Source organism: Acinonyx jubatus, chromosome A1, assembly GCF_027475565.1.
Source record: "Acinonyx jubatus isolate Ajub_Pintada_27869175 chromosome A1, VMU_Ajub_asm_v1.0, whole genome shotgun sequence".
NCBI lineage: Eukaryota > Metazoa > Chordata > Mammalia > Carnivora > Felidae > Acinonyx > Acinonyx jubatus.
Window position 1 is genome coordinate 8744589 of NC_069380.1, and position 23425 is coordinate 8768013.

Below are 23425 nucleotides of genomic sequence, written 5' to 3' on the forward strand. Positions count from 1 at the left end.
AGCAGTGACCACCGTGGCGGAGTGCCGGTGGAGGCTGGGGCTGCTGGGTCTGGGAGAGACTTGAAGGTCATGGCATCGGACGGGCCATTCATGGGTATGTCACAGGTAAATGGCGAGAGGCTGGAATAGGTGTTGAGGGGAGGCTACGAGCGAGCGGGTGCTGGGCTCCATACTGCCTGGGGTGCATGACGGGGAGGAGGGGGCGGGTGTCACTCTATGATTCCAACTCCAAGGTGAGGAGGATGGGAAGCCACAGGCAGGAACTTTGAAGGAAAGTCAGTGCCAGACCCAGACTAGCCAGGAGGGCACCGCCTCAGAGCTAAGTTTGAACACACAGGTTCAGAGTCAGCGTTGGTTGCTCGGGCCAGGTAAGAGAGAACAGGTAGGTGTGAATCCACACAGGCGGATGGCTCAGAATGGCAGCAAGGGGCAGGTCCCACAGCCAGAGGTAGATTCCAGGCAGGTGGTAAACGCTGTGGGTCTTCTGTGCACCAGCAGAGGCAGGGCTCTGTGGACCTGAGTGTTGAGCACCGGGTCCGGGGCCTCGCTACCCAAAGGGTGGTCCCTAGACCAGCAGCATCCTAGACCACTGGTGTGGCTTGGTTGAAATGTAAACTCTCAAGCTCCACCCTGACCTTGAATCAGTGCATGCATTTTGGCAGCTCCTCAGGTGATTTGTATTAACATTGAATACAGAAGCACCGTCTGCTTACAGTGCTCGGACCAGCAGGGTCTCCATCACCGGGGAACCGTGATAGAAATGCACAGATTCTCAGGCCCCACCCCAGCCCCACTGAATCCCAAGCCCTGCCTGCGATGGTGACGATCTCGCTGGCACGATCACGAGGTAGCATGGCCTCGACGTTGCCACCAACTTGGACCCACCCAGTTCAGAGAGACTTGGTGAAGATCGGTAACCCTTCCCGTGTAGAGTACTTGGCGCCTCAGCCCAGGAAGAGTGCCCAGTCCCTGTGAGCTGTGACGCCACTGACAGCGGCTGTCTCAGGCCCCCTCTTTTTCAGGTGTGTTTTTCCTTCCTTTCTGCCCGAGACCTTTTTCTGAAAAACTGGAAGAGAAAGAAATCGTTGCATCTTCTGGTACCTAGTGTGATAAGAACCCCCTCTTGCTTTCCTTGTGATTATATTTTTTAAATGTTTTTGAGAGAGAGAGGGAGGGAGAGAGTGTGAGCAGGGGAGGGGGGCAGAGAGAGATGGGGGACAGAGGATATGAAGGGGGCTCTGTCTTTGCTGTCAGCTCAGAGCCCGATGTGGGGCTTGAACTCACAAACTGTAAGATCATGACCTGAGCCAAAGTCGGACGCTTAACCGACTGAGCCACCCAGGTGCCCCTGTGTGATTATATTTTTAAAAACAGACGTGTAATATTTTAACCAGCCAGTAACAAAAGGGGAAACTTGTCTTCTTGGGAGTTCTAATGAAGATCACTTTCATGCTGGCCTTTGCACGATAGGACAGCCTTTGTCCACCCTTGTCCATTACGTAAGGTGGACATGACCATCTCGGACTTTGGCTTGGACCACGCAGTCACTTCCCAGCCTCTTGTGAGACACAGGACAGTGGCCCCAGGTCCTTATCTGACAACTGTGTCTTCAGACAATATGTGCTTATGGACGTGCAGCAAACCAAAACAGTAATAAACTCCAAGAAAATAGTATGTAGCTAGGTTACCTTCCACTGCCTCATTGAGTACCCAAGTCTTAGCTTCCATGGTCAAATTGCGTCCACTCCATTTAGATACGTGCATTTTTTATGCTTTGTCCTAGCCTAACATTCACGAAGGGTGGAAAATACTCCCATTTGTAATATTGCGATGATTCTGCGACCCCCCTCGAAAACAATAAATGGCTAGTGTTTATCCAGTGATTGATAGAGACCAGGCACGATGCTAGGCACCTCCTCAGAATTTGCCCACTGCAACCTCACACTAACCCTAAGACGTCATCTCTGTGCGATCCCCATTTTACAGATGAGGAAACTGAGGCTTAATGGGGTTCATCCCCTGCACGTGAGCATCAACCAAGAAGCTCAACCCCAAGTCTGGTGGACACTATGGTGCATGTTCTTGCCACTGCACTTGGAGGAGGTCTTTAACTCAGCGCTGTGTAAAGACAATAATGGGATTAACCAAGAATGACTGAGTCTCTTCTGTGAAAAAAACTGAAGAGCTTCCTTAACTACAGATACCTTATAACCTGTCTTAAGAGCTACAAGGTGGAATGTAATATGAATCACCAGATGTCCCCTACTGAAAACACCTGTAGTCTTATTGACCCCCCCAATCCAGCTGGGATCCTCCTGACCCAGTGCTAAGCCCCACACTGTCCACCCCTGTACCAGCGTGTGCCAGGATTCCTGTCTCTTCCAGGGTCCCTTCAGTGCTCTCTCTGAGTTTGAATTTGCTCTAAGTCACTTTAAGAACCACCTACAGCTAGCAGATGAATCCCACTGAGGCCTGTCGTGTATCGTCAGCACTGCGCAGGCTGCTACAACCCGACTCCCTCCTTATTTATTGCCAGAGGTAGTAACCCCTTCGAATCGCCGTCATCAAGGAGTCTTCTGTCTTTCTCTAATAGGAGGGACTGTGCCCATGCACAAGGGTCCTCCACAGTCTCCGAGCAGCAGAGGGAAGCAGGGCAAGAAGCCAAGGTAAAAGTACCCCCCTTCACATCACATTGTCCAACAACACCGCTGTCTTGGTATTTTCTGCATTATACTATGAAATGTCACGTGAGGGGCAGGTGTCTCTGTTTGTACATTTCATACCTGCAAACAGGTCGGCTACCCTTAAACCTGTAACCTTTTCATGGTTCTGTTTGGCTCTTTTTTTGGGATTGCACACCCAGCCCCTATTTCCTGCCCCGAGAAGGGGTCAGTGTGATTCATCATCTGGTCGCAGATTTGATTTTCTCTGACTTGCTGTCTTTCCATCCTCATACTCAGAAGCTCATCAGTCGCTCCTCCTTTTACCTGACCAGCTCGTGAAGCCAGATCCACCCCACCCTCCATGCTGATCCCCCAGCCCACCTCCCATCCTCCAGCCCCGGTGCAGGTGTCTTGGTCTAGCCTGGCTGCTTTCGCACCACACAGCCTCACTGAAGGCTAACTGTGAGCAAAGGATGTGCTTGTAGGCTTTCAGCCCTGAGAATTTTGATTTTATTAGTAGTCTTGAAGCCAGTTCCTCACCCACCTAGCGGTTGTGTGCTCAGAGAGAGGAGAGCCACTGAGGGTGACATCTCACCTCCCCTGTGCTGTCAGGTACCCCATGGATTTCAGACTCCGTAGAGGAAGCTCCTGGGATCTTGTTAACATGCAGTTTCTGATTCAGTCGGTCTGAGCTGGGCCTGGGCTCCTGCATTTCTGACAAGCCCCGAGTGTCTGGACCACACCGTGAGCAGGAAGGCCTCCGCACACAGCCAGTGAGGGCTGGCCTCAAGCCAGCCAGACACCGTGCTGGTGCTTCATACACGTAAACACATATTGAATCCTGGCTCCACTCTGTGAGGTAGAGCTGTCTTTATTTTTCAGTTGGAGGTCACTTCTCCGAATGTTCTCAGTTTGGGCGACTGTATAACTAAATTACAATCGTCTGCATGTGGGCAGGAAGCCACCACCATGGAAGTAATGATTCCCCCGGAAGCGGTGAGGTGGCTGTTCTATTGGAGACACGGCCCAGGGGACACTGCTACTAATTCAGTAGGGTTCGCTCCTGCATTGGGGCACAACTGTTCCTTGGAATTGTTCCTTGGAATTGATTGGATGGATTTGGTAGTAATGGAGAGAGGCTGAGAGGAGTTGATAGGGAAACGCACAACTTTGAAAACATCAGCTCCTAAAGATCTAAAACATTAACCCTCCTTTCCCGTGAAAAGTTAAAAGCAGTAAACCCTTGGACAGGAAATGAAGGTAATCATAGGTCTGGGAAAGCCTCAGAGAGCTATCTCCCGAATCCTGTGGAGAACACAGAATACACAAGGCATGCCTGCATGTGACAACCTGAAGGAAGGAAGGAAGGAATATATTTAAACTCCTACCACCAAATGCATTAAAATGTATTATCTAGCAGTCGGTTGGTCTCCATACCCACCTAGGATCAAATAAGAGGGACCGGGCCACCCACACTCTGGGACAGAGGATTGAAACTAGCACCATGCTGTGGAATAGGGCCACTCCGTGCGGTGGAGCTTCTTAAATGATGGGGTCCTGGGAATTCGTTTTCTAGAACTCTCCGTAGGGCAAATTCTCCACCATGAACGGCAGCCCAGAACGTCAGCTTATGCTCTATTGAAACGTTTTTCAGGATGTTATTAAAAGCCCCTTAAGCTCCTTCTAAAAGGGATGTTCAACACGGAGAGGATGTTACTTGTACCAGTTAGGTAACAGGTGCTAAGTTCAGATAAAATTAAAGGGTGATATTCTCAATGCCATTTTGCAAGGAGAAAAAAAAAAATTAAAAGCAATCAGTACTCACTGCAACCCCCACGAAGCCATGCTCTCTGTGCTGTCCGAAGCCTGGGCCTTCAGGATGGTCCCAATGGAATCTGAGATGAGCATGTGCCGTGGAGATGCATTTTAAGCTCTGCAAGCCCAAATTAACCCGGAGGAAAGGAAGCACGACTGTGCAAAACCATTTCCCCATCAAGCCATTTCCTCAATCTGGGCAGTGATTTTATTAGTTCTCGTGTGGACCACATTGTTTTGCTTTGCAAACCTTATGATTCTAACCATCCTCTTAATTCCATTTCCTCTCTCGCTTCCATAAATCATCCTTCTGTTTTTCTCCTCTCACACCCAGCTTCCTTACAAGCATTGCACATTATATTCACATGCTGGATCAGTCATTATCCATTGGTTGAAATGCTTGTTCTTTGTCTTAAAGAACACATAAAAATGGTACCAAGTATTTATTACCGTGAAGGAACCTCACGGGTTGGGATTTTTATGGTTTTTTTTCCTTATATTTTTTTTGCTTCCCTTCCAAAATGTAAGGCAGAATGGCAGCCCTGTTATTATGGGAAAGAACACTACCAAGATTCACATGGATTGAATCCTGGCTGTCCCTCTCTGCCTGTGTCCACTCGGACAAGTGACTTCACCCCCCGAGCCTCTGTCTCCTCTTCTATAAAATCAGAGCAAAAATGCCCATTTTGCCCCACTTTTAAATGTGCTGGGCAGATTAAACAAGGTAGTATTGTGTGTTAGAGAACTTTATCGTGAAAGCACATACCAATGCCAAGCACTGATTTCACTATGCATGTCTCAGGTCATGGGGATGACCGATGGTGTACATTTTTTCCGCAGATGAAACTGACCTCTTTAGGGGACCATTTGGGGTGGGAGGGGGATTGTAATTACACAAATGATATACGCTTCCCTGTCTTCTTCAAGGGAAGATTCTTCTTGACGACCTGTGCCGCCATTACAACATCCATAGCAGTCTAGAAGGGTAGGACACGAAGGGGACGTAGCGCTCAAAGTGGCTGTAGGAAAACGCCACGGACGTGGGGGCTTAGACAACAGAAGCTTATTTTCTCACACTTCCGGAGGCCGGAAGAGCAGAGTGCCACGGGGTTGCCTTCTGCTGAGGCCTCTCTCCTTGGCTTGAAGGTAGACAGACATCTTCTCCCCGTGTCCTCTCTGAGCATGCATCCCTAGCGTGTCTTCCTCTTAGTAAACAATTTTCTTAAGTTTTTATTTATTTATTTTGAGAGAGAAAGAGCGAGCAAATGTGAGCAGGGGAGAGGCAGAGAGAGGGGGAGAGAGAGAATCCCAAGCAGGCTCCACGCTGTCAGCACAGAGCCTGCTGCGGGGCTTGATCCCACAAACCATGAGATCGTGACCTGAGCGGAAACCAAGAGTCAGACACTTGACTGACTGAGCCGCCCGGGCGCCCCTCTCTTCCTCTTCTTATAAGGACAGCAGTCCCACTGGATTAAGGCCCACCCTAATGGCCCTGTTTTAACTCAGTCACCTCTTCAAGGCCCCTTTCTCCCCAAACAGTTACATCCTGAGGTACTGGGGGTTAAGATTTCAACATACTATTTTGGGGTCAGGACCCAATTCAGCCCAGAACAGGGCCGTTCCTCCTCATTTTACAGATGAGACTGTTGAGGCCCAGAGAGGTTGAGTGAGATACTAAAACTCCCACAGCCTGTGTCAACGGGCTGGAGCAGAGGCCTGCCTGGAGACCAGCGTCCCTCCCCCCTCCGCCTCACCTCGAGGGCTCCTTGCTACCTATGTCCTCTCTCCTTCCCCCTGGACTTTCATATCTCCCCCCACCTCCTGCAGCCCCCACCATTCTCTTCTTCTGTCATGTGGAAACTGCACTATTCAGGAATCAGGGTGTGGAAAGAGTTATTTAATATCGGCCTGGGCGAAAGCATCTTTAGCACATTATGACCTCTGTTGGTCAACCTCTGTTGAAGTCTCCTATATATGGTCATCCAGTCTGGGGGGCTGTGTTCCCAAAATTTTACGAACAGCTAAGTAAAATGTTCGTGCACTTTAAAAGACTCCTAGACAAGAAATCTTTCTGGATCTGTGACGTAGCAGTCAAAACTCCTAGCATCTGGAAAATCTTTACCTTACCGCAGCCAGACCTTGTGCGTTCTTCCAGAAACCATTTACACACCCGCAGGGAGAAAAACACGTCTGTCAAACTGCCCCTGCTTTGCTGGGAGAGACTTAATAACTAGAGTCTATCCTAAGGTCTCAGGCTTTTAACGCCTCAACACTTTAATAAAATAGATCACAGCATAGGAACCAATGCCATACAGAGGACCATCATTAATCACTAAGTGGGCTTGTCAAAATTCAGGAGTCCCGAGTTTTGTGTTTTTCAACATCCGGGAAAGCCCTTCCCGAGTACCATGGACCAGAGGAGAATCCCCCCATAGCATCTGTGAACTGTGGACCGTCATATGTGTATAAATTCGTGTGTGCGTTCAGTAGAGGTTTGTTCGGTGCCTAATGCGTAGCATTTCTCCCCAGTGGAACTCCTAACTCTATGTTCCCGTTTCCTTAAATGGCAGACCCCCCCCACCCCCCGCCGCTGCTCAGACCAGTATCCTGAGTCATGCTTCCTGACTTCCTTCCTCTCCCTCCTCCAATCCACGAGCGCGTCAAGGTGGCTTTGCTTCCCAAATACAGCGCACATCCATCGTTCCTCAGCCCATTATAGCCTTAGTCCCAGGCACCATGAGGTTTGCCTGGGCTCCAAATACATCCTCCTCTCTGCTGTTCTTGTCCCTCCTCTTGCTTCCTACAGTCTGTCGTCCACGCAGCCGCCAGAGGGATCTTGCAAAAGCTTACTTCGCTCTTGTTATCCCCTGTTTGGTACTATCTGGACATCCCCCTGTACCAGAGTAGAACCCTAACTCCTCCCCAGGGACCGTGGGCTCTAAGTGATCTGACCCCGTCTGTCTCTTGAACTTCACCTTCCCCCATGCTCTCCGTCACAGACACTCGAACCCTGGGGCAGTCTTTCTGTTCCTTCTGTGCTCCGAAAGGGTCCAGGCTCAGGACCTTTGCACTGGCGGTGCCTTCTGCATGAGACTCCCTCCCTCCAGCTCTCTATGCACTGCCTCTTTCTCATTCACTGCTGTTCGGGTGCTGTCTTCCTAAAGGGACCTCCCTTGTCCATCGCAGCTCAAACTAACCTGCCCTTTCCCTGGTCCTTTGCCAGCATGGCCCTTCTTCCACTTCTCTGCAGCGATTGAAAGAAAGCTTTAGCTCTCTGAAGTTCTGTGTAAAAGTCTTGCTCATTTGTTTGCCCCCCATGACAGTGTGTCTTGTCCACAGTGTGTCTACTTCTGGGTGTGGCAAACGGCGGGTGCTCAGTAAGTTCAGTTACTGCCTCTTGACTGTGGGTCTGCCTGTGGACAGGATTCTATCCCACGGGTGAGGGACACAGACAGGTCAAGAGATGTACCGCAATTCAAAACAGTGAGTGCTTGACGGGTGCAACGCCAGGGGCTTGCCTTACAGCCGAGATATTACAACCCTGGCCCCCCGGGGCGGCCCCCTCCAGAGGGACGGTGGGAATGGGGAGGCACCGGCCAGGGCTCCAGAGCCTGCTCTGTGTGGCCTGGCCCACTCACACGGTGGCCTTGGATCCTGTCCTTGACCTTTCTCAGCCCCCGCCTGGTCCCTTGCAAATGGAGATCAGGCTCCTACCAGAACCTATCCAGGTGGGGCAGGTGCATCAGGTGCTTGGCACCTAGGAGGCACTCCCTAACTGCACAAGCGCCCATTTTGTCCCCAGGCCCTGGAGATGCTGCCGGACCTGCAGAGATGACAGGAGACCCAGGACTCTCTCCCTTGTCTCCTTCTCTCTCATTTCTACTCAGTACCTGAACCCTTCCCGTTCCGTTTCCAGCCCCGCCTTTTCTTTCTCCATGACATTTTCATCAAAAGGAAGATCTTAGAGAGAAACCGAGGGCAGGGCTGTGGAGGACAGTGTGGCCAAATCCCAGGCACCATGTTTGTGGACGGACCCTGTTTGCCTCCTGCTTGTCACGGTGATCTGACAAGTGTGGACAAAGGCAGTTGCCACCGAAGGGCATTTTTCAGGCATTATAGCTCCCCCTGGCGGGCACTGGTTTGTTACAGAATCACTGCCATTAAAAACCAACAACAAAAAACAAAAACTTCCTAGCCTAACGATGCTCATAAACTTTAACCCTCTATAACTGCCCTCCTGGAGATTTATCCCAGTGAAAAAATCAAAATAGTGTACAGGTGACGTGAACCAAATTTCCAGCAATCAGGGTGTGTAAATTATGGTACATCACCATGAGAATCTGAGGTAGCCATAAAAATGTTGAGCACAAAGACAAGGAAAGCGCCTAACAGAATACGAAGAATCCACACCACAGTGCAACAGCTATGAAGCGATCATGCAGTTGAAAATTTCCTCTTTTCTGTGTAGCGAGAGGACGGGCAATTTTTCAGTTTTTTCATTGGAAGTTATTATGTCCGTTTAATTATTCCCCACCTTCTGTGTAACTGTGGGATCTCCCTCCATCTATACGTAATGATAGTGACTACGTTAGTTACCTAGGCAGTGACCAAGGCCTGTAGGCTGAGTGGCTCAAACAACCGAGATCAATTTTCTCACAGCTGTGGAGGCTAGCAGGCCAAGATCAAGGTGTTGGCAGAGTCGGTTTCTTCTGAGGCCCCTGCCCTCTTGGCTTCCCCTGTCACATCATCTTCTTTCCATAGGCGTCTGTGTCCTATGAAGACACCACTCATATTAGATTAGCGCCAGCCCTAATGACATCGTTGTAACCGAATCACCTCTGTAAATATCCTGTCTCCAAACATGGCCACATCCTGAGGTCCTGGGGGGGGTTAACACTTCAACATATGACTTCGGTGACTATTATAATAGGAGCACTTATTTATATAGAGCATTGCCTCTGTATATTTAGATGATTTTACAAATTGTTCTAACGAAAGCACTCCTTATGATGCAAAAGGCAGTATCCTATTTTCCCTTAAGCTTTTATCATGATCTACAGAGCCAGTGCTGTAACTACACGTTTGCTCCCTCTTTGGCAAACCAGTAAAAGTTGTAACGAGTCGAATGACGTTCGGGGCAATTATTTAAAGAAAATTGATCTTGGGGAGGCCGCGTGGCTCAGTCGGTTAAGCGTCTGACTCTTGATTTCCGCTCAGGTCATGATCTCACAGTCATGGGATCGAGCCCCGCATTGAGTGCCACGTTGGACGTGGAGTCTGCTTAAGAATTTCTCTCTCCCTCTCTGCCCCTCCCCACTCACACGTGCACGAGCGCTCTCGTGCGCTCTCTCTCTCTCTCTTGCAAAAAAATAAAAATAAAAACTGATCTTCCTCACTGAGTTTTTCCCCTCTCGGTGGATTTATGAACTGTGGTAAAGATGATGCTCCTTTTACAAATGGTTCCATGGCAATTTTACTCTGCCAATGGCCCGGAGATCACTGTATCTTCATGTGTTACGCTCGTAGGTTGATAGATGGGTATCTGTGTATTATGTGTATGTCTGAGGATGTGCTAAATTCAGCTTTAATAATATAGTATATACGTACACACCACTATATATATTCTTACATACATATGTTCAATTATTTAAAGCTGCACAACAGACTCTAATCCTGCTTTTGCTTTCAAACTATTGCTTCATGAATTACAAGCGTTACATTTTCTTGGCCAACCAAAATCCTGATATTTTTGGAATTATTTTCTTATCCTCCTAGGTTCTATGGATTGATTATTACGGTGTTTGCATCTCGCTATAAAGTACCAACTACTTGCACACGGATAGAAAGAAAGAAGGAAGCAAGGAGAGTGAGACTCCAGATGTTGTCTAAGGCTGCTAAATTAGCCGGCATTCATCTGTCTGCAGAATGCCCGAATAGGTACATTTTTGAAGATTTACCAGAAGAGAGAGGCTATTTCTTTAGAGACTCCATTATTGGAGCTGTCCCCCTTGGGGCCCCAGCTGTTCCTCCGAGTAAATATCTTCTGCAGGCCTGGGCCTTACAACATGGGGGCATGGAAAGAACAGAAGTCTCACCTCTTGTATGTGATAACAACCGGGAATTTGGGGATTGGAGCCGTCTGTGAAAAAAAAAAAATTAGCTTGCCACTTTATAGACAGCAAAACCGAGGCCTTCACAGCTCATTTATTTAAGGCAACAGTGCAGGTCAGGGACAGCCATGGGATGAAAACAATCGTTTCTGAGCCCCCAGGCAGATTGCCAGGCCCGTGAATCATGCTGCCACTAATATAAATGAAATAACAAGTAAGATCAGAGTCTTGTGAGTTCTGACCACTGGATACCATAACCTTTTCAAACCCCGTCTTTTCGTTAATTATGATAGTAATTTTTTCAACTTTTTTTAACTCTTAAAACATGCAAACACAGGGGCGCCTGGGTGGCTCAGTCGGTTGAGCTTCCGACTTCGGCTCAGGTCACGATCTCATGGTGTGTAAGTTCGAGTCCCGCGTTGGGCTCTGTGCTGAGAGCTCGGAGCCTGGAGTCTGCTTCCGACTCTGTGTCTTCCTCTCTCTCTTGCTCCTCCCCCGCTCATGCTCTGTCTCTCTCTCTGTCAAAAATAAATAAACATTTAAAAAAAAAAACACGCAAACACATCATAAAGCTGTTTATTAAATGCATATTGGACAGTGAGTCCTATGATTAAGCACACAACCTCCCGAGGGAAGAGAGGTGGAAATATAGATACAGTTTCATTACAAGTAGGATTACACTCTCACATTATTTCTGCATCTTGCCTTTGTTTGTTTGTTTAACAACACGTTGCAGATATCCTTCCGTAATGGCACAGAAAGATTTACCTTATCTTTTTGCTCGTTACCTATACCCCACTGTTCATGCGTATCGGATTCATCACTTATCTAACTAGCCCACACTTCCTCCTAAGGCAAATCACGTGGTGGTAATCTTCCTTGATCAACTTCTTTTCTGCACTTGTGAAATTGTTGGGTTCAAAGACATGCTCTATTTAATTTCTTTTTTCCAGCGTAACTAAGTGGCTTCTGTTTCTTTTTAAAAAATTTTTAAGTTTATTTATTTCTTTTGAGAGAGAGAGAAAGTGCGAGTGGGGGAGGCACAGAGAGAAAGGAAGAGGGAGACAATCCCAAGCCAGCTCTGCACTGCCAGCATGGAGCCCAGAGCGGGGCTCAAACTCATGAACTGTGAGATCATGACCTCAGCCAAAGCCGGACATTTAACCGACGGACCCACTCAGACACCCCTCCTTTTATTTATTTCTTTACTTTTTGATCTGTTTCATTCTGTCGACACAATCTGTAGAGTCAACTTACTGCCTTGATTTTCTGGAATTAATGATACTGATATGACTATATAATATATAAACTTTTTCTCAAAGAAAGTAGTACTTTATCAAGGCCAAAATACATGATTAGCATTTCTTATTATTTTCATTTGAGTTTTATATGCTCAATCTATCTCTAGTTAAGAAGTGGTGAAAATGGTGAAGTTCTATTATATTCCACATGTATCCGGGTATGTGTGTATGTGTGTATAGGACAGCATAGTGGTGGGGTTTTCATTTTCATTTTATTTTGCCAGCATATATCCTCATTATTGTTATAAAGAGTGTTCAAATCAGAGTATGACCTTTCCTTCTATAAAGACATCTACATTTATCCTCTAAGGTGTTTTCCCTGCCATTATACATATATATATATGTTTGTTTGTTTGTTTTTTTTTTTTGAGAGAGAGACAGGGGAGGGGCAGAGAGAGAGAGAGAATCCCAAGCGGACTCTGCACTGTCAGCACAGAGCCTGACGCGGGGCTTGAACCCAGGAACTGTGAGATCATGACCTGAGCCGAAACCAAGAGTTGGATGCTTAATGGACCGGGCAACACAGGCGCCCCATGTTATATTTTAATTTTTTCCCTTTTTTTGTAAAAACTTCATCAAGATATAATTTTCATACCACACAGCTCAGCATGTAAAGTGTATAATTCAGTGGTTTTGGTACAGGGTTGTGCACCTGTCAGCACGGTCTATTTAGAACACTTTTATCACCCCAAAAAGAAATGCCATGTTCTTTAGCTGTCACCCCTGAGTGCTCCTGTCCCTCTCATGTAAAGCTGAAAGCTACGTTCACCCTCCAAAGCGGCTAATTGATTATATTCCCACGAATGGTCCTTTGGGTGCCATTTTTCTCATACCCATCCTGTGTTATCAAAATATTTCACCTTTCTCAGCCTCATAGATGAAAAACTGCATTTTACTTTGGTGTGCACGTATTTAATCCTGCATGGTGCTGGCCATCTATTTGTATATATTTTTTTGGTCATTTGGATCACCTATGTGTGCCCTGCTCTGTAGACCTACTTTAAATACAAGCAGCATAGGGGTGCCTGGGTGGCTCAGTCGGTTAAGCGTCCAACTTCAACTCAGGTCACGATCTCGTGGTCCGTGGGTTCGAGCCCCGCATCGGGCTCTGGGCTGATGGCTCAGAGCCTGGAGCCTGCTTCCGATTCTGTGTCTGCCTCTCTCTCTGCCCCTCCCCCGTTCATGCTCTGTCTCTCTCTGTCTCAAAAATAAATAAACGTTAAAGTAAATAAATAAATACAAGCAGCGTATGGTCATTGCCTCATTTGACCTCATCCACGGGTGCATGTTACGTGGGGCAAAGACCACCATGAAGTCAGTTCATCCAAATTACAGAAACAAGAGAAGCCTCCAGAGAGGCCTCGTGCACCCGGACACCCACCCTGGGGGCTCATTACTGGGGGGCTCCCCGGGCGTTAGGTAAAATTATTGCCCCTCTGCTTGCCTCAGTTTGACTTTGTCTCAATCTACCAGCTACTAACTCTTATTAAATGCACATTCCATGGTCTTCATCCTGTGCTATTAAAATCCAGTCACCCCAGGGTAAACCTGTTGTTATACACGCACCTCTTACCTAGCCCGTGGATCCTGATAGCTTTTTTCACCAGCTACAGTCCCCGGTGAGACCCCTAACCGGGGTCTAACAACTTTTCCCTGGCTGGAGGGTCTTTGGGAAAAGCTGGAGCTTTGCTAAAGCCAGGGAGCCAGACCTTGTGGGCGCAGGCATTGTCCCACTGCTGCTGAGCCCCTGTGGCTGTTAGTTACTGTCACATTCAGGGACCGTCGCCTCCAGTGAACCCTCGACCTTTTTCCACCACAACCTCACTGCCAGGCACCAGAAAGCCTCACACTGATCTACTATTCATTCTTGTATTTATCAGCAAGCAAAGGCCGTCTTCGTCCCCAGTGGTCAGCCCAGTGCACCCCCAGCAATCTGTCCCTTAGGTAAACTTCGCCAAAAAGATCTACTCACAGCAGATGTGACAACAATACTCAGGGGCATCGCTAGCATATTTGACACTCTAGATGGGCCATTTGGAGTACCACCTCCTGTAGAATCACTTGCAATGTAACCTTGCAATAATCAGTAATAAGCATTCTTTTCCTGACTCACTACGTAAACACTTCCAAAAGAAATTTCGTCTTAAAGATGATCCACATGATTAATATTCGCGAAGAACACAGTGCCACTTCTGTGCTATTTCTGCCAAACACACGTGACCCAAATCTAGTAGTGAGGAATCCTCAGACAAACCAGATGGAGAGACATTCTACAAAAGAAGTGGCCTTTCGTCTTTAAAAGTGTCAAGGTCCTGAAAGGCCAGAACAGACCAAGGAGTTCCCCAGACGGAAGGAGAGTAAGGAGACCATACAGCTAAATGTAACTCGTGTTTTACACCCAGATCCTTTTTTCTGGAAAGGGTTATTAGTGGGACAGTTGGTGAAATTTAAATGGGTCTGAGCATTGGATAACACTATCAGATCTGCGTTGATGTCCCGATTTTAATGATTCTATTGTGGTTATGGAGGAGAATATCCTGTTTGTAGGGAATATACATTAAGGAATTCAGGGTTGGTGACAGCAGGTCAGTGTCTTACTTTCAAATGGTTCAGCAGGAAGGGGCGCCTGGGTGGCTCAGTCGGTTGAGCGTCCGACTTCGGCTCAGGTCATGATCTCAGGGTTTGTGGGTTCAAGCCCCGCCTCAGGCTCTGTGCTGGCAGCTCGGAACCTGGAGCCAGCTTCGGATTCTGTGTCTCCCTCTCTGTCTCTGCCCCTCCCCCACTCATTCTCTCTCTCTCTCTCTCTCTCTCTCACTCACTCAAAAATAAATAAAACATTTTTTAAAACTTTAAAATAAACTTCAAATGGTTCAGCAATAAAAAGTCATTTGTATAATAATGTATAATAACTTGTACTGTACAGCCAAGTTTTGTCTGTAATTTTTTTTTAAATACAAAAACTATTTTTAAAAACCTCAACAGTGAGGCACCTGGGTGGCTCAGTCAGTTAAGCGTCCGACTTCGGCCCAGGTCATGATCTCACGGTTCGTGAGTTTGAGCTCCACATCGGGCTCTGTGCTGACGGCTCAGAGCCTGGAGCCTGCTTCAGATCCTGTGTCTCCCTCCCTCTCTCTCTGACTCTCCCCCACTCACACTCTGTCTCTCTCTCTCTCTCTCAAAAATAAATAAACGTTCAAAACAAAATGAAAAAGAAAAAAAACCTCCACAGTAATTGTAGCAATTGTTTAGAACTTAGGCCAACAAAAGACTTTTTTGAGGAGGATTATTTTTCACAGGCATTCTTCAGAATTGCTGGTATAAGGTAACAAAAAGACTTTCAAAGTTGATTCGGTTATTGCTTTTAAATTCTCTCAGACAGCTTACACGATGGCACCCACCGACCTACCCTTGCTATACCCTGATCACGTTGGTAAATCGCGCAGACAGCCTCTCCAGATTGCGCACTGGAACCCTCCATCAGATGGTGGGATGTGGGAAAACACTAGAACAGGAAGGCCATGGGGACGGTGTTAGGCTGCAGGGCTGGCCAGATTCTTACACGTGGTTTACACAGGACAATGTGCCTATGTGACCTCCAGCCAACTGCCACTCATTTTCCCAAGGAAAACACGTTTTGAAACATCTTCATGCTAGGAGCACCTGGGTGGCTCCTTTGGTTAAGCATCTGACTCTCAGTTCCAGTTCGGGTCATGATCTCGTGGTCTTGTGAGTTCAAGCCCTGCGTCCGGCTCTGCTTGGGATCCTCTCTCTCTGCCCCTCCCCAACTTGTGCTCACTCTCTGTTTCAAAAAAATAAATAAACATCTCCATGCTAATTAAATAATTTTTTAAGAGCCAAATGCGACAAAGAAGCCCTTGAATGAGCTGCCTTGTCGGGGGTGGGGAGGGACTTCTGATTCGGGCGTTTTCAAATGCTGTGTGACCAACCTTGGGTGTATATTCCTGATCCTAACCCACCCTCCCAGTTAACCAGCACACATACCCACTCACTCAGTTACAAAGTAAATGGCAGTGTTTCCCCAGCTTGCAACGTGGCGCGGAGGGCACGGTCGCACCCAGTCTTTGTGGAAGGCACATGGGGTGCACGTGCACCCTGGCATCTGTGTGCACGAGCTGGGTGTTAGCGACTCCACTTGAGCTGACCACGGTGGGTTGTCCAGGTGTTTTCTCCTTCTTGGAAGCCGTTCGTAGTCGAGGCAGCCGTCTTTAAAACGGAAGCAGTCACGCCTGCCTGCAGCCCGGGGGAGGCATAGGCGCTAAGCCAGAGCAGCTGCAGGGGCAGCCCTTGCAGAGGGGTTCTGAGCGGTTAGTCCCTCCGGTGGAGAAGAATGGTGTCCGTGAAACTGCGTCACTGTCCCCACCTCGATCTTGCCTTGAGATAGTCCCATCGCGCAATGCGGCCTGGAGGGAACAGCCTTCAGGATCCGTGTCCTCCCCCGCCCCTGCCCTCACCCCACCGCCCCCTTCCCGTCGTGTCCTGTCTCCAGCCCCCAGGTACACCCTGGTCCCAAACCTTGATGGGCAGGAGAGTCGCCTCAGACCTTGTGAAAAGTTGACATCCCGAGCCCCTCCCCCTCGGGGTTCTAACCCACTCAGGGTGCGCCTAGCAAAATGCCCAATATTCTGAGGGTGCACCTAGCACTTTGAACAAACGCCCAATATTTTGATGCCTCGGGTCCACGGACCCTCAGAGGAAGCCGGCTCTAGTGCGGGAACCCGGGGCTTGCGGTCGGAAAGCCCAGGTTTGCCTCCGCAGCTCTGTCTCCGCACCCCGAAGGCCCTCGGGTAAGTCACCAGAGCTCCCCGGGGCTCAGGTTCGACCTCAACCCCCCAGGGTTTGGGGCAAGCATCCAGCGGGGTAGGAGGCAAAGCGCTTTGCAAACCGCGGAGCTCTGCAGACGTTGACCTCGGCGATCCGCCCGGCGGGTATTAAAGACCCTCGGGGTCGATCCTTTTGGTGCCCCCGAACCAGCTGTCACAAAGATGTCATTCTCCCCCTCCGCACCAGCCTTCAACGCGGCCAAGTGTGAGAAACTACAAAAGGAGAAGGAGGACCTGCAGTGGAGGTTTGAGGAGCAGGTGCGCGAGCTGGGCTGGCGGCAGCAGGCGGAGCTCCAGGACCTGGAGGAGAGGCTGCGGGTGCAGTTCCAGACGGAGGCCGTGCGCCTGCAGGAGGGGCACCACGCCCAGCTGCTGCGGATCAAGTGTCAGCACCAGGAGCAGGTCAGTGTCTCGGGCTCGGGGCTGTGGCTGTGCTGTTGGGACCCGCAGGTGGAAGGTGGAGGGGAGCCAGCGCTGCCCCCCGCGAGAAGTCCGCTCCGTAGGTGAGCTTTCCTGCGCGGTTCACCCTCCGACCTCGTTTCGTCCTGCCGTCCTCTCTCTCCCTCTCCTCCGGCCGCCCTGGCCTCCCTCTCCCTCCTTCTCAGGCGGGCTCCCCCGCACCGGGCGCTGGCGCACTTGCTGTGCCCTCTGCCTGGAATGGTCTCCCTCTGGACCTTCCGTGGCTCCCTCTTTCCGTCTCAGCCAGCTTTTCCTCCAGTCGCTTTCTCAGTGAGGCCTTGCCTTGTCTAAAATTACAGCCCCTTCCCCCCCCCCCCACCTACACACTCTTCGTGTCCCCTCCTTGCTCTAGGGTTCCCTCAGCGCCTATCACTGTTGAACATACTAATTTTCCTTGGGTCTTCTCTTTCTCATCTGCGTATTCTGCGAGGGCAGCGATAATCACAAGCAGAGGCACGTCTAGCCCTCGTGAGGCTCCAGGGACTGCTCTTAACTCTCTACCTCTACTAACTCATTTAGTCCTCACACCAGCCCTCCGAGGTGGGTACCATTATCGTCCCCATCTTATAGGTGAGAAAACCGAGACCCAGAGGCCACAGTGCTGGTCACGGAAAAGCCAGGGTGGAACCCAGTCTGGCTCCAGAGTGCGTGCTCTCCAGCGCGAAATTAGAACTGTCTTCCAGGCTTCTTAGGCGGCGGTAGATGTCTGCCTGACCGTGCCTGCCCTCCGCGCACCTGCTGAATGAAGGCATGAATCCCGCTGGTTAACCTCAGCCCAGCAGTCTTATCAGAGAGGGCAGTGCATCCCGGAGCAACTAGAGAGGATTCCCCAGGGTTGTGCTGCCCCCCATCCCAGCCATTGCCCTCCCCTCCCCGCTCCCAGGACTGCCTTTCATGCAAGGAGACAGGGGCCCGCTGTACTTCTGGGAGCACCTGCACAGCCCCATTCTTTGCCCTTCTTTCCAAGTCCCCAAGGCTCTGGTGCCCCAATGCCCACCTTCTAACGGGTGTGTTATTTCACGTAGTCTGCTTGTGACATCCCGAAAGTAAACTGGCATTTGTGAAGAGCGCCCTTTCAATCTCGGGCGAGCGCTGAGTGGCCCTCCATTATTGCGAATGTTCATGATCATGAACATTCAGGCTGCCCTCCTCGGACTGCTTCCAAATAAACATCCTGGATGGTGGTGGTCCCCAGGGGCTTGGGGACTCAGGAGGCACCAGGCCCAAGTCAGAGTAATGATAAGTACTGTTGTTGTCCTTTAGACTCTCCTCTTGGACAGCACTTTATTCAGCTTCTCAGGTTAGCATTCTCCTTTTCTGGAGGCCTGTGGAAATTGGACACACCTGCCTGCTTGTGGTGCTGTAGACCTTGAAATCAGGAAACAGAATAGCTTACAGCTAGAGTTACCCTGCTGCTGCTAAGATTAGAAACTGAGCCCCAGCGTCTTTCCTCCTAAGCTTGCAGAGCAGAGCTCCCGTGAGTCGACGTTTGCACCTGCTGTAGCTTTACCGATCTTCTGGCCCCTCAATACGTCTCAAACGTGTGCAGATATCAACTAGTTCTGTGCCTCTGTGTGGGCTGCTCATTCCCACTTTTATGCAGAGTGCCTTTGCCTCCATATCCACTAAAAGACTTCTGGTCTGAAGATCTGTAGTCACCAGCAGGAGAAGGTGCTTGGAGGGAGCCCTCTGAGCAAAAGCTCATGTTGGGGTGTGGTGAATGGAAACCACGGAGCACAAGCCACAGCCTAGCGGGCCCGTCCACCAGCAGGGCGCCACCTGGGGCCTCACTCGAGTGTCACTGGCGCAGAGACACATGCCGGGAGATGTGCTCTCGCCTGGCCTCTAAGCTGGGACATAGCAGCCTTGTAGAGATTTTATGCTGGGAATTACTGGAAAGAAAGAAAGGCCCTGACTTTCCCACTTGAGGACGAGTTACGTAAGCCACCTATGTGTATTTAAGAAGTGCTCTGTCTTATGAAGGCTTCTGTCCTTGATCCTTCATAATAAATAGCTAGTGATTCATTTATTTATTCATCTAGGCAGAGGATATTTAGCGAATGCCACGGTCCGCAAGGCATTATGGCAGGCCACTGCGAGAGATGGCAAGATGTGGAAGGTGTGGATTTACTCCCTCAGGTTACAGATCAGGAAAGTTCCCACACAAGTGCCCTAGAAGCTGTAATACTGGGTGAGAAATACGGAGGATGTGTTGAGGAATTTAGATTACTTCCAGCTGTGAAGATAAGGGAACGCTTTATGGTGGAAATAGCGTCTCTCGAGACTTCCTACGTGAGCAAACCCTGCCTATGAAATTCCACTGGTGGGGGGTGGGGGGGGATGGGTGGTGATTTAAATCTGTGAATGATTCGGGTCCCCGATTCTGCTGCTGCATATCCCTTCCCCAGCAGAGAGCAATGCAGGCGGTGAGGAAGAAGGCGAAACGCGCCTCAGTCCAGTGATTCCAATTTCCAGACAGAAAAAACGCTCATGTGTTCAGGGCAGGGTGAGAGTCAAGTGTATGAGTGCGACGGAGATTTGGATGGTCCACTCCCCGCGTCAGTTACCCGTGCGGGAATCTCCGCGCTCTGTGGGTCTTCCTTATCAGGGACGATTGCATTTGGCAGGGCTATCTCCACAGGTAGCGGCATCTCTGGGCTTCTGGAACCTTCAAAATCAAGCTAGCCCATCTGCCTTCTCCTCGTGCCCCCGTGCCCCACGGCGGGCAGGGGGGAGGCGGCGTCAGCTTTGACGTGTGGGATTTTCAGAGGCTTTACTCCGGTCGGGAACTCACTGTTAAGGCAGGCCGACCTCTCAGTTCACCGCAGGGTCTCCCGTAGGACACATCCAGCCCTTCTGTCAACTGGAGGGGCAAAGACTGTCCCTGCCTACACATGGGAATCACTTGGGACGACTTGGGACAAAACACACCTCATCGTCCTTGGCCCACGTGAACTGAATCAGAATTGCTGAGTGGGTCCTGCCACGGGGTGGTTTGTGAAGGCTCCCCGGGGCCCAGCACCGCAGGTGTCCTGGGACGTGCAGGGCCCTGTCCTGCGGTCTCTGCTTCGGGGCACGAGCAGGGGGCATGGCCTTACCCCTTGGCTTTCTTCTGTGACTTCAAGACACGGCACGACTTTTACTTTTCACATGGGACTAAAAGGTGTTTCATTAACATCACCTCTCATTCTGTTATGTGTGGCCAGCTACACATTAACAGAAGCCAGCTTGCCAGAGCTTTCCAGAAGCACACAAAACCGATTTTCACTGTAAACACACGTGTTTTTCCCTTTCTGCCCCAGACGTAGTTCCTTCTTTGCCCAGCTTGCAGCCGTCCTCTCTGGGCTGCCTGTGGCTGTCACCCAAGGATACTTCGCCACACAGTCCGGTGTTCAGGGATCGGATTTGTGACCTTTGACCCCCTTGCTCCAAGACCCTTTGGCTGTCTTACTCCCTGACCCGGCCCGGAAGTCTCGAGTCCGGGGCCGCTGGCTCCTACCTGCGTTATGGGTTGCGCTCCACAAAGGGGGAGCAGAGCCCTCCTTGAGGAGCAGTCGTGCTCGCCCTTTGGAGTTTCCGCCCGCTCTGTCTCGTGTCCAGGACATGCCTTCCGCCCTTTCCCGAAGAAATCATCCTCATAGGCTTGCTGGCAGGCTCAGCGTCCCCACGCTTAATCAGAACGTACAGAGGCCGCTTTGTCCATCATCTTGCATTATGTCTCTTTGGTCCTGCTCGGCAGGCATTCAGCTCCCATCAGCGGAAAGTACACTCTCCCTAATCAGACAGAATGAGGTCCCTGGGGGCCCTCTGTCTTCCAGCACCAGAGCCCCCACACGCCAGGGGGCGGTGGCGGAACCGGGAAGATAGGGGCTTCTGTGAACAGGTGCCCACGTGCTGAGCTGCAGAGGGACAGAGGCGCACCCGTGAACGTGAGGCTGCCCTGAGTCGATGCCCAGGACACTGTGGCAGCGATGGAAGGGAAGGGAAGGAGGGAGCTCCTCGTTACCTAGGGAGGAACACTAAGAGAGCCCTGGAGAACAGTAAACATGGCGTTTCTGCATGACGGCGACTGTTGGACGGACACGATGACAGACGCCCCTGTGGCACAGCCCTCAGCCCCCTCTCCCTGGAGAAGGGAGGAGGGCGGTCCAGCAGCGGTTCAAGGAGGCCCTACCCCGGGGTTCTAAAAGGAGAAGAAGGATGCCTCACCCAGCCCAAGTGTGCCGTGGGCTGTCTAGTTTAGCGCCTTTTGCCTCTGATTGGGCGGCCGGTGCATAAAAGGAGCTTGCGTTTCCCTCGGTTCAGCTGAGCTGAACCTGCTCACGTGCCTTGAGAAGTTTTCGCATCTTCTCAGGCTGAGAGCCCTTATTGGCTCCTTGGGACCGTGAGCCCGTGCTCCAGAAGGCAGCCAGCAGCCGTGGGAAATGTCACGGGGATTAATATGATAAGAGGGAGGATGCCAAAAGCAGGCAGCCCCTCCCTCGTATTGTTCAAAACCCAAAAAGACATACAGAAACCCAAATTACTGAAGAGTAAGGATTACTGTGCCCACATTTGGGCTCAATGGCTCTCCTTGGGTTCTTTCAAGACCTACTGGGCTTTCCTCTCATTGCATGTGGGCTTTCAGAGTTAGGGACTTACTAATTCATTCATAAAAGCACCTCTGAGGGGCCGTAGCAGTTAGATCATGCCCTTCCACCGTTCCTAACATGTTGGGGGCAGTGTTTTATCACCACTAAGTCAAAGACCTGCCTTCCACCTGACCAGAGGGCCACGTATCTGGCCACAAACATAATGTAGCATTGCCAGTCAGGGCACATCCCCCTCCAGGGATGCATGGGACTCTTCTGGAACTCAGCCCTTCCATCCATCTCTCTTTCCTGAAACCACCCATGGCAGTTTCTGGAAGAGCCCGATACATTTGAACCATACCAAGGTCTGATGAAAGATTTTTCTTTATATCGAAGCGGGTCACATCACTCCAAATAATGTGTGGGTACTTGTTTCTACAGTGTGCTGTGGGCTTCACTGACATCAGTAATAAAGCAGAAAGAAAAGATATTTCCATTTGTTTTTAAAGTCGGGGATTTATTTCTCCAAGAGACTAAAAGGCTTTGGACAATGATGCCATAAAAACCTCATATAAACAGGAATTGGACAATTAAACACTGTGGTAATCAGCCTTTCTGCTGATTGGCTTCAGAGCTCTGAGCCTTAAGGAAAATATCGTTTAACCAAGAATGGCCAGTAAATAAGAGAATCGTTACACACCATGCCCGTTTTCCTATGATAAGGCAGCTTTCCTCACACAGCAGAGTTCACTGTTGGTTTTGCCAGAGATATTTCTTTTCTAGCGGATGAAGTTTTCATTTTCCGCAGGAGAGAGAAGTCAGGCAAATTCTCCTATGCGATTATCATATCCAGAACAGGAATCGGTCCCATTTAAAACTAAAAATACTCCAATGCCTCCACTTCACGAGTGGGCTTCCTTTCTTGTGCAGAACCCTTCCTCCCTTCAGATCAGAGGTCGGCTTGTGAATTATCCGCAGACACATGAGGGACCTAGAGTCCCCTCTTAGCGGGTGGCTGACTATGACTGGCTAGAAGCAATATATTCACAACTGGTCCACCGAAGAGCTTTAGGACCCGGGCCCATTTCCCGGTCCAGTGTTTTTCAAATGCCAGGTTTTGACACAGTAGGTTGTGAAATGAATTTAGTGGTTTGTAACTGGCATTTTGGAACACAAAGTAAGGCAGAAATGTTAAAGCCAGATTATTGCAAATAGGAAGAAAAGGTGCTGTTTTGTGGAACTTTGGTTTCGCGGGTGCACACGCCCCTGCGTGATGTAACACACTGTGGTGTTTTCTACCGGTGGGTCACGGACCAAGAATTTAGAAGAACGTTCTCTGGTGTGCTACTAGGAGGAGAGGCGGGGTTTTTTTGCAATCGCTCCTGAAAGCCATGTATTTGAAGTTAAAGCAACAGCCACACCAATAACAAACACAGTAAACATGTGGGGAGTGCTGGGTTGCAGCGATCGGGAAGGGTGAAAATAAAAATCCTGAACCAGCTGCACCACCTGTGATTACATTCTGGAAATGTGCCTTCAGCCAGAGAAACCGGAGCAGCTGCACATTGCCTGGGAGGTCCAGGTGGTAATCTGGAGGGCACGGTTACGGGGAAGCAGGTGCAGCGAGCACGCACAGATCTGCCGGTCTGCCTCGGTGCTGCTGAC

The 23425-nt window shown here is 49.8% G+C and overlaps 1 protein-coding gene across 3 annotated transcripts in view; it reads left to right on the forward strand.

Moving 5' to 3' along the window:
- MTUS2 (microtubule associated scaffold protein 2) overlaps positions 1 to 23425 on the forward strand; it is a 563429-nt gene that overhangs the window by 524033 nt on the left and 15971 nt on the right. For all 3 annotated transcript variants that reach the window (XM_027064621.2, XM_053212281.1, XM_015083756.3), the window contains one exon: positions 16918 to 17132. In XM_027064621.2, coding sequence (XP_026920422.2) covers positions 16918 to 17132 — 215 coding nt within the window. The remainder of the gene's footprint in view (positions 1 to 16917; positions 17133 to 23425) is intronic.